Raw genomic sequence first — 12,009 nt, forward strand, 5'->3', positions numbered from 1 at the left:
AAAAAAAAAAAAAAAAAAAAAGAAATAACTATCAAATAAAGAGATGCTGAAATGAATGGCTTAATGCACACTGAACTCCAATTGCACACTGAAAGCAAAGACTGAGAATACTATTTTAAAAAGAGTTTGCCTTTCAAGGTACTACTTACAAAATATAGCTACTTAAACAAGACCTAACCAATGAGAATGGCAACAGACATGCTGATATGGAAGTGTGAAGTCTCACAGGTCCCATCACTAGACAAAGAAGTACAGGAAAGCAATGACTGCTGAGAAAGGAGAACTAGTCTCTCTCACGCATGAGCCCTTTAATTGGTTTTCCAATACACCTGGCTATCCAAACAGAAGTAGCCGTCTCTGAAATCATATAGATACAAGCAAACTAAATATAAACATAGTAGCTGTATTTATACAGTTATGTATATGTGTGTGCAACAGTAACAAAGAAAAATGGGCCATCAATTGACAGCAAAGGGAATGACTGGAGAGGTTGGAGGGAGAAGTGATATAATTACATTGCAATTAAAAATTTAAAAATGCATATATATTGGATGGCAAACTTAATTTTTATTAACCACTGGGGGGAAAGCTCTCACTCCATAAACTGTAAGGCCAGTATAAAAGCACCGTGCACATAATAAATTGGACAGAATGCCATGTCGAGGTCTAATAGCTATTCTCAACTAAAGCATTTCTCAGAAACCTTTAAGATAGTCCATTTAATCATAGATTTGTTTCCAAATCCTATTTTTAAGATTTATGTATACTGTGAAAATTAACATGTTGATTAATTATCTTCCTTAGAACTTACCTGCATAGATAGTTCTCACAAATGTGTCAGGTGACTTGATCTCAATGATGTCAGAAACTGGGGCAACATTAAGTTTGGCTGCTACTCTGGGCAGAAGGTTCTAAAAGAAAAAAGCAGTGAGCTACACAAATGCAAGCTGACTGATATATAATGATCAACAATGGACTCTCCTAAACCCCTTTAAAGGGAGGTATATCTTCTGCATAAACTTTAATTCAAATTCAAATATTTTACACCTCATATGTACCTTTGGAAAAGGGACATCAGCCCAGCTTTTGAGATAGTCTTTGAAATTAAGTGTCTACCATTTCTGTATATTAAGAGTTACAGAAGATTTATAGTAATAAGAAGCTGATTCAATTTGATAAATTATGAGATCTACTGCCCTAATAAATATCAAGTATAATATGTGACAGTTATGAATCCCTGAATTTAAACAAGAAAAAGAGAAAAAGATAGAAGAGTAAAATATTAGAAAAGCTTTTATTATATATATTTACTAGAAAATATAAAAGAAAAATTTCAACACATGGTGCAACCTTTGTCAAGTTCATGTTGTATAAACATATCAAATATAAACAGCAGCCTGTGTGTCACACATAAAATGAACATCAGAAATAAGCACACATGCTCTGGTTGATACAGGCATAGAGCAGTTATATGTTATACATGTGTAACTTTGTTCTCAGTAGCCAAATCCTAAGCAGGTCAAAATCCTCTTGGGTGTTAGTTAGCACATCTTGTAATGGGAGGAAAGAGAATCTGCATGTCTAGTTAAAATTCTACTGTGACTCTAGGAATCTAAAGCAGAAGAGAGTCACTTAGTGAAGACTGAATTTCCAGTTTCTGGACTGAGGTTCTTTTACATAACATATGTAATTTTAAAAGAGAAGCATTGCTTTTTGTAAAAGAATTATTTATTTTATGTATGTGAGTACACTGTAACTCTCTTCAGACACACCAGAAGAGGCCTCAGATCCCATTACAGATGGTTGTGAGCCACCATGTGGTTGCTGGGAATTGAACTCAGGACCACTGGCAAGACAGTCAGTGCTCTTAGCTACTGAGCCTTCTCTCCAGCCCTGAGAAGCATTAATTTTTAATCCCACAAAGATAGACTTCTTCATAGCTCATTCAGTGGCACCTCCCTGGTTTCATGACACTGCTTCTGGAAGGCATGATTTCAAGATAACACCACAAACTGGTTCTCTCTCTTCTATAAAGATTCTTCCAACTACCTGTCATTCTACCTCATTCTGTAGTCTCCCACATGCACATATATTTACAATGTATTAGCCTTGACTAGCATGGACTTAAAATCCATGTTGTATGACCCCTAACTAGGATTCTAAGCACCCTGACAGTAGGGGTTGTGTCTTCTAGTTCTCTTCTGTTCCTGCCCTGTTTCTACTCAGTGACTTCCTACAAATGATGCTGCAAGTACTGACAGGATCAGCTTTCTGACTGCAGAGTTTCTGAAGGAAAAGGTTCTAATTTGCATTTTATAATACTGCATTAAGATAGTAATCATCTTTCAAACATAAATAAAGAACTCTGGCCTTGACTACTAAAGAGTGCTAATGTTAGTTTCCTTGATCTGTAGTTCATCCTCTTCCACCCTTTCCCTACTCCCACTTCCAGTACCCCTCCACCCAAGGGGTCTCCTTTCCACCTTCACTGTGTTCTACCATCCTGCCCAACTTCCTAAACTCTCCTTCTTTCCTCTGAGGTCCCCTTTCTACTTTCATGACATATACACACATATAAACATTCAAAGCTAAGAACCAGAGAAAGAGTATGCTGTATTTGTCTTTCTAAATCATTTCAGTATACGGGCTTCCAGATTCATCTATTTTCCTGAAATTTTCATTATTTCTTACAGCCCTGCATTCACACATTTCTTGCATCCATTTATCTGTGGATAGATAGCTAAGCTGGTTCTATTTCATTGCTATTGTGAATAATTTCACAGTAAGGTGTGCAAGTATCTTTGAGGTAGGATATTGGGTCCTCTGGGTATAATCCCAGGAATGGTACAGCTGGCTCATATGATAGTTCTGTTTTTAATTCTTTGAGAAACCCAATTTCTATAATGGCTATATTAGTTTACATTTCCACCAGTAGTAAATAAAAGCTTCCTCTTCCCCCAAATCCTCACCAGAATTCTCTGTCCTTTTTTTCTTGATGATGGCTACCCTGATGAGGATGAAGTGGAATCTAAAGCTTTAACATGCATTTCTTTTATGGTGAAGGAGGTTGTATATTTTGATGAGTACTTGAATGCCTCCCCGCAACCCATGTGTTGAAGGCCTGGTTCTAGCATTTACTGCACTTGGAGATGACAGACTCCAAGTCTTTAGGAGATAGGACCCATGGCAAGATAGCTGGTATTATACCTCAAAGGAGATACTGAAATGTTCATTCTTTCTTTCTCACTTTCCTTTCCCGCCCTTCTCTCTGCTTTCTGGATACTATGAGGTTAGCAATTATATCTTCTCACATACTTCTATCATGAGCCATGACCTCCTAATTCACCACAGGGCCAAAGTGACAGGACCAAGTGATTGAAACCATGAACCAAGATAACATACCTCCTTTTGCTCAGGTATTTTTTTTTTCACAGTGACAAAAAGTAATAAACACGTAATTCACAAGTTCATCACAGAACTACTATGGTCTCCCTATGCAATTCCTCCTATGGACTTTTCCTCATTTCAAAAGCATTTATAGGTTACCAGTATCTATCTATTTTATGGCTCTTATTGTCAAGCTTTTATCTGTCATAAAGTCAAGGCCAGAGTAATAAAATTTGGGAATTAAAACACAGCAAAAAACGTTTGTTGCAGGGCTCATAGTCTTTCATCAAGCAAACTCATGATTGAATTGCCTAACTCTGGAACAGTACTCTCAAGAGTCTGGGTGGTCTACAAAGATTCATCTATCAATTTAGAGGGAGATGTTAAAACTTATAATGCCATGTGTTGGCAATTTCACAGTTTCTACCAAAAATGTTTAAAGCATGGTCTTTCACTCACCTGTTTGACTTTTAGAACTCAATTTTAAAGATATGCTACACAGGTATGCAAAGATGCATGTACAAGAATATTTTCTTTGAAGCAAGTGACTGAAAACATCCTAGCTGACCTTGACTAACATGGAACATTATGCAGACAAACACATTGTGAGCTAATATTTTCAAGATGTTATTAAGCAAAATCTCCTAGTCACAAAACAATATAAATATGTAAGTACATGCACAATTTAAAGACTGATAGGAAGAGGCCTAAAGGAACATGTCATTGCTAAGAGGTACACTCCCGAAATAGGAAAACTAAGTTAGAACTATGAAGGGGATCCACATCCTTGTTCTTTATACTACTATACTATATCCAACTTTCCTATAAGAGTGTATTTGTTCACAGCTATTTTTCCTGTACTAAGGAATGAACCAGGTTTTGTGCATATGAATAGTCAAGCTGATTTACAAATCAGCCCCCTTTCCTTTTGGGGGTATGTATATATTTGTGTACACGCACATAAGTGCTCAAGTGTATACACCTGTACGCATACATGAGGTGGCCAAAGTTGAATCTTCTATTACTCTCCACCTTATGGCCTTGAGGCAAGGTCTCTCACTGAACCAAAAACTGACTCTTTGGGTTAGGCTGGTTGTCCAACAAGCTCTCAGTATCTTCCTGTAACCAATCCCCAGTTTTAGAGTTATAAGCAACATGCAGCTATGCCCTTATGTGGGTGCTAAAGACTTGAACTCAGACCCTCATTCTTTTTTTTTTTTTGTTTTTGTTTTTGTTTTTTTCGAGACAGGGTTTCTCTGTGTAGCTCTGGCTGTCCTGGAACTCACTTTGTAGACCAGGCTGGCCTCGAACTCAGAAATCCACCTGCCTCTGCCTCCCAAGTGCTGGGATTAAAGGCGTGCGCCACCACCGCCCGGCCAGACCCTCATTCTTACAGAGCAGAGTTCTACACTACTAAGCCATTTCCCTAGACCTCTCTTTTACTTTTTATTTTGAGACACAGTCTTTCTAAGCTTCCCAGACAAGCTCTGAACTTGCATTCCTACTGTCTCCATCTCCTAGATAACTGAGATTGTATGTAAGCACTGGCTGCTCTTCCAAAGGGTCCAGATTCAATTCCCAGCACCCACATGGCAGTTCACAAATGTCTTAATTACTTTTCTATTGAGGTGACAAAATACCATGACCAAGGCAACTTATAAAAAAAAAAGCATTTGATTTGGGGTTCATGGTTCCATAGGGTCAGAGTCCATGACTACCGCAGTGGGGAGCATAGTAGCAGGCTGGCCATCATGGCGCTGGAGCAGAAGTTGAGAGCTCACATCTCCATCCACAAGAGCAAGGCAGTGAACACTAACTGGGAATGGTATAGGCTTTCTGAGACCTAAAAGCCCTCCCCCAGTAACACACCTCCTTCATCAAAGCCACACCTCCTAAGCCTTCCCAAACAGTTCAACCAAGTGTGCCAGAAGAAGTGGTAGTGCATGTATTTCAGAATATTCACTGCTTTTCCCACATGGGCATCTGGAGAAAGCAGGATTTGATATGACATGATAATATCAGGATTAGAGATGCCAACTCTAAATAAATGCAAAGATAGCTGAGATTGGTAAGAACTGAAAAGCCTGCCAGTGAGGCACAAGGCCTGGAGTCTACTGGGAGACAGACTTCACAGAAGTAAAACCAGAAAAATTTAGATATAAAATTTACTGCTGTTTATAGATACCTTTTCAGGTTGGACTGCGGCTTTCCCCATCAAGCATGAAACTACATCCATGATGACAAAGAAGCTCTTAAAGGCATACTGCCAAGGTATGGGCTTCCTCAGGTGATAGGGTCAGACAATGGACCAGCTTTTATGTCCCAGGTAAGTTGGGAGTATCCAATATTCTAGGGATTAACTAGAAACTTTATTGTGCATATAAACCCCAGAGTTCAGGACAGGTAAAGAGAATGAACAAAACCCTAAAAGAGACCTTAACTAAATGGAGCTAAGAGACTGGAAATGACTAAATAACTCTCCTTCCCTTTATTCTCTACTGGGTATAACACTTCCCTTACTGGATGGGACTCATCCCTTTTGAAATCATGTTTGAAATAGCCCCTGCCTCCTATTATTCTTAACATACAGGCAGAGGTCATCTCTGAGTTTGAGGATTGCCAATTACTAGATGATCTCAAAGGTATCCAATGGGCTCATAAACATGATTGGCCTCAACATCAAATTCTCTATAAAACAGGTCCCTCTTCTTTCATCCTAAAGGTCACAGGATTGCAGCATGAAATCACAGACCTATTTACAGTTGAAGACTAGCAGGAAGAAAATTCAGCTTCAGGACTCTCTCCTGTCTCCCACTGGTGAGGCCCCTACCCAAGCCCCAGGGACACCATAAGGACTGAGTGAGGACAACCCTGGCCCCCTATAAAATATACTAATAACTTCAGGAAGCCCCATGATTGGGCCTTCTAGTCACCAGAGAAAGGGAGGAATGAGAGACTAACGCTTTTGGGTTCAGTCTCCATCTTAGAGAACCTGACCTAAGGTTAAACTCAAGTTAACTAACAGGCCAGTACCTAGCACCAGTTTCCAGGCTACCCCCAACAAGAAGTACACCTAGCACCAGTTTCCAGGTTATTCTCCAACAAATCTGCACATCCAGGTTATAAGCCTGCCCATGACACTTCACTTCCAAATAACCGTCAATCGGAAGGAAAACAGAAGTGAAGTTTATAGTTTGGCTCCCAGCACCAGCCAATTATGTTAAAGGCCATAATGGTCCCCAAGTCAGATGTGTACCAGGCTAGATATCCCCTTCTTGCCTCTATAAATGCATGCCTGAAAATGGGCTCTGGGCCCCCTCCCGTTCTCCTGTGTCAGAGTTGGTAGTGTGGCCCAAGCTCAAGCTTGAATAGAGAGACCCTAACATGACTGCATTGGATTCAGCTCCTTGTAGTCTTTTTGGAGTTCACATATATTTCCTGTCACAACAATAAGAATGCATGTGATCAGACTACAGCCATCTTTAAGGCTATCCCAAGCCATAACACAGTCTTTTCTAAATCCCTAGAGCAGATAGACTTAGATTTTCTATTATATCCACCAGCCATCCAAGTAAATCATCTCTTAAAGTAAATAACTAAGCTGCCTGTCTAATCCCAGCATTTAGGAGACAGTCAGGTGTTTGGGGCCAGCCTGATCTATAGAGTACCAGGACAGCTAGGGCTACAAAGAGTGAGGGGTGGGGGTGGGGGGAGAGAAAGAGAGAGAAAGAGAGAAAGAGAGAGAGGGAGAGAAAGAGAGAAAGAGAAAAAGAGAGAGAAAGAGAGAGAGAGAGAGAGAGAGAGAGAGAGAGAGAAATTCAACACACAGAAAAAGTTCCATTTAACAATAGTTTTATCTGGGCAAATTACAAAACCTAGAAGTGACAGGTTAATAAATTATAATAAAATTCTAAAAGAATAGTTATTTCTGTGACAAAATTTAAAAATTTGATGAAATCTTGAAAGAATAAATGTTAGATGTATTCCCCTTAGGATGAGCAAGTCAGGACTGGCTATTTAAACAAAGACAATGCATTACAGCCCTGTGAACTTCATGCTGTCCAAGTAGAAAGGTCAGATTGCACTTCTCACCTTTCCAAAAGCAGATGCTCCAGCACAGATGTGTGTATAATTGAACTGCTTCTGAGTTTCCAAAATCAATGGTGTGAGTTCCTCTGAGAATTAAACACATTTGGTGAAACATATTTCATGCTGTCTTCATAATCATATATTCGAGCAGAAGAGACACTACATTTCCCACTGGAACACCTCACCTGGAAGGAGGCCTTTGTATGCATCATGCTGAGCCACCAGAACCTTTGTTATACCAGCTACTTTACAGAGATCCTGTACCACCTGTGATAAAGAGAAGGGTTTCTAAGTGTCCACCAAAAGAAACAATGAACCAACACTGTTAAGTTTTAACCAAGCATAAAATCTTAATGGCCAAGTATGAAAAGTTACTTTTTGTTTGTTTTGAGATGGTGTGGAGTTATATAAGAATGCTCCCCATAGGCTCATATACTTGTAGGCTTAGTTCTCAGCTGATCAGCTGATGAACTCTGAGAAGGTATTAGGAGGTGTGTTCTAGTTGAGAAGGTGTGTTGCTAGGAGCAGGGAGGTGGAGGTTAGGGAGTAAAGGGTTGAGGTTTCAAAAGCCCACACAAGGTCTAGTCCTCTCTCTCTCCTTTCCCCCTCCCCCATCAATCAAATTAAGAAAATGCCCTACAGACTTGCTTAAAGCTGATCTTATGGAAGCATTTTCTCAATTGAGGCTCCCTCCTCTCTGATGACATGTCAAGTTGAATTTAGATAAAACTATCTAGTAGAGCCAATAAAAATAATTTTAAAAAATAAAAACATTGCTGCTTGTTTGTTTGTTTGTTCTGGTCTTGTTTTGGTCTTCTTTCTCCTCAGAAGGGTCTTGCTACCAGCCTTAGCTGGCCTAGTATTTACTATGTAACCCAGGCTGGCCTTGATCTTGCAACAATTTTCTACCCCCAGTCTCCAGAATACTATGATTACAAACATTCTACCATATTAGGTTTTTTAAAATTATTCTTTTTAAAATAATATTTTAAAAAATTAGTTATGTGTATGGAGAGGGGTATATGTACACAAGAGTACAGGTGCCAAGGAAGTCAAGAGGTGCTGGGTCCCCTAGAATTAACATTATTGGCAGATGTAAGCTGTCAACATGGGTGCTGGGCATCAAACCTGGGCTCTCAGCAAGAGCAGTCTGTATGCTTAAACACTGAGCCATCTCTCCAGCCTTTTCTAAAAAATTCTTAAAGAAAATTACAAGCCAACTGATTTTACTATGAACTGACCTAATTAGTCATGCTATAAAAATTCTACCTTAAAAAACAAAAGAACTGGACTGAAGAGACAACTCAGCAGTTAAGAGTACTTGCTGCTCTCAAAGGTGACCTAGGTTCAGGTCCTAGCATCTACATGGCAGCTCAGAATTATCTGTAACCTGAGTTCCAAGGATTCTGATAGCTTCTTCTGCCTCCAGGGCACTGCATACTTGATTCCTATACCAGTATGCAGGCAAAACAAGTATACATAAAATAAAAATAAATAAAATCTTTTTAATACTAATAGACAAATTGAAATCAACAGACTTTTATTCAAATTTAGTTGAAAACTATGCCTTTTCATTGATGCTAATTTAAGTGCATTATTTTAAGAGGAGAAAAGTAAAATCTGGATGTGGTAACCAGTACTTGGGAGGATGAGGCAGCAGGATCACAGGTTCTAAGCTAGTGTGGGATAGAGTGACATTCACTCTCAGAAATACAAAGGGAAAAAAGGGAGAAGAGGAAGGGAGGACTAAAATGAGATTTTTTTACATACATATACAATTACATATACATTATATATTACATACATGTACATATGTACATGTACATATACATATACATATATCCAAGCCAATAGAACATGTTAGACTCAGGACCAGTTAGAAGTGAAGGTAGAACTTCTTTAAAGTTGACTGCACTTTATCTGACAATAAGTTCTTTTGAGAGTAAGATTAATAACTTCAAGAAATAGAAAGAAATCCTCAATTAGAGCCCATGTCACCATGGAGTTTCTGCCTACACACATATACTTACAATAAAGGAAGGTATTTTCTTGTTTAACTTGTCATTTTTTTCTATTTAGAATCAAGAAGGGATTCTGAGAAACCTTTGACTACTCTGATTTTCTGTACAAAAGGCAATTAGCATTCTTCCTTTAAAGTAACTTTAATATGAATGGTTTCTGCTTATCAGTCCCATTGGCTATTACTGTCTTCTATTTGCTAATTCACTGATGAATGGGCACAAGAAGCTGTGCCTCCGAACTTCTTTCATGGACTAAAAGGCTCCACAATATTCACTGAAAGGAGTACACAGTAAGACTGCTGGGCCGAGTGCTGAGCAGCACATCATACTGTGTTACACAGAGATGCATCAGGATTTAGCATCTCTGGTTTCAAGAAAATTCCCAATTAAGAAACCCACTTAATTCCAAAGTTGCTTGGATATAAAGAGGAACAGAATTTCCCATTAGAACTTTATTTTAACTGTCAAATTTCCAGTACTATATAGAATAATCACTTTCAGTTTATGATTAACAGCTGAAAACAATACAAAACTAAAATCTGTCTACATTATTAGCAGACACCTTTCTGAAAAATAAGAACAAGACATACATAAGACTGCAACTGATTAAATATCAAGTACTTTAAAGAAATTTAAAAATAGTTAAAAATCACAGCAAAACAAATAAATATATTTTAAAACTGAACAGACCAAAAAATGGCTTAATTATTATTAAAAATTGTAGTAAACAGTAACTGTATAAGATCCAATAACCAGCTGGTGGTGTTGGTGCACACCTTTAATCCCAGGACTTGAAAGGCAGAGGCAGGCAGATCTCTGAGTTTTAAGAAAGCATGGTCTACAGAGCAAGTTCCAGGACAGCTAGCCAGAGCTACACAGAGAGCCCTGTCTCGAAAGGAAAAAAAGAAAAAAAAAAAAAAAAAAAAAAAAAAAAAAAAAAAAAAAAACCTAAGAAAAAAGGTTCAATAACCATTAAGAGGAGTGAGATAAAGAAACCTACATAACCCAAAACCTGCTCAACAGAGTCCTGTAAACACCAATTTCACTCAAGGAATTAGAAGTGCACTAGCATTCTAACCTGAATTACCATGTGCGGTTCATCCACAATTTAATAAAATATATAGCCTGCTAAAAAAGAAACATTCTCTCTCTACACTTACTCTTTATGAGGGCCAACCCCCCAATCACACACTCAGCAACTCTGACAGAGTGGAGGGGAACTGGCAGCTAAAGCTCTGTAGTCTTAATAAGCTCTTGTGTACACAGCAGAAGAGTTTCCCAAGAGTTAGTTTCCAAAGCTGTTACTTAACAACCACAATAAAACCAACATTTACCACCAGCCATAATTTGAGAAGAATGAGACATAGATTTGAAATCTTCTACCAACTAAATATTAGCACCCCTGATACTTTGCCCAGATTGACTACTTTCTGGACTTAGAGGCAAATTAACAAGTATACTCATCAGTCCAGAAAGAATCTGCTATTAACCTCTAAGGGGACTCAGATACCATTCTCCTTGGTACCTGATAGCACAGGATGGTGCCAGCAGAACTGTATCAAGCATTCCACCTCATTTTGAAAGATAATATGCTTCATGACAAAAACCTTTTGGTTCTTTTTTCATACACAATAATATCTATGACATTGGCCATTTAATGAGGACTAGAGCCCAGTTTGGGTTATGGTTCTCTGCATAATTACTGTTGTGATCTTTCGCTGCATAATTACTGTTGTCATCTTTCGTTGCCTCTTGATGGAGATTATATTTGCTATGGCTGACCTTAAAAAGCTCTCACCTTGTCACACTTGGTTCCAGCTACTAAGCAGGACACTTCACCTCCAAGACGTCCAGCTGCAGTGATGGTATTTAGAGTAATGGGTGCTAGAGAATCATTTGAATGCTCAGCTATTACCAAGGTACTCTGAAAACGGAGCAATGAGGCCTGAAAGAAAAGGAGAGGAACATTAATGTAGTCTTTCAAGATAACTGTTATGCATGTGGACTTTAAAGAAAACATTTTGATATGCAATGCTCAGTTTAAGTGTATTAATAAAATATTTCCTTGATAGCATAAATTAAGCTGTCTACTTTTGTAATATCAGACCCTTACCTAACAAAAATCAAGAAGTCTTTATGTCAACTTGACACAAATTAGAGTTATCTGAAAGGAGGGAACCTGAATTGAGAAAATGCCCACATAAGATCTGGCTGTAAGGCATTTTCTTAATTAGTGATCGATGGGGGAGGGATGAACAAGTCAGTAAACAGCACCCCTCCATCACCTCCTGCCTCCAGGCTCCTGACCTGCTTGAGTTCCTGTCCTGACTTCCTTCCATGATGAAAACCAATATGGGAGTGTAAGCCAAATAAACCCTTTCCTTCCCAATTTGCTTTTTGGTCCTGGTGTTTCACTGTAGCAATAGAAACCCTAAGACATTTTTTTTCTTTCTGTCTTTCTTCCTTCCCTCCTTCCTTTATTTTTTAGGTGTTTTTTTTTTTTTTTTTTTTT

The 12,009-nt window shown here is 38.5% G+C and overlaps 1 protein-coding gene across 1 annotated transcript in view; it reads right to left on the reverse strand.

Annotated features, from left to right (window-relative positions):
* Etfa (electron transfer flavoprotein subunit alpha) overlaps window positions 1–12,009 on the reverse strand; it is a 68,115-nt gene that overhangs the window by 36,666 nt on the left and 19,440 nt on the right. Inside the window, exons 2-5 of the mRNA XM_031343518.1 lie at window positions 11,296–11,442; window positions 7,662–7,743; window positions 7,480–7,562; window positions 812–911 (exon numbers count right to left, since the gene is read on the reverse strand). Coding sequence (XP_031199378.1) covers window positions 812–911; window positions 7,480–7,562; window positions 7,662–7,743; window positions 11,296–11,442 — 412 coding nt within the window. The remainder of the gene's footprint in view (window positions 1–811; window positions 912–7,479; window positions 7,563–7,661; window positions 7,744–11,295; window positions 11,443–12,009) is intronic.

The sequence above is a fragment of the Mastomys coucha genome, unplaced genomic scaffold, assembly GCF_008632895.1.
Source record: "Mastomys coucha isolate ucsf_1 unplaced genomic scaffold, UCSF_Mcou_1 pScaffold23, whole genome shotgun sequence".
In the NCBI taxonomy this organism is placed as follows: Eukaryota; Metazoa; Chordata; class Mammalia; order Rodentia; family Muridae; genus Mastomys; species Mastomys coucha.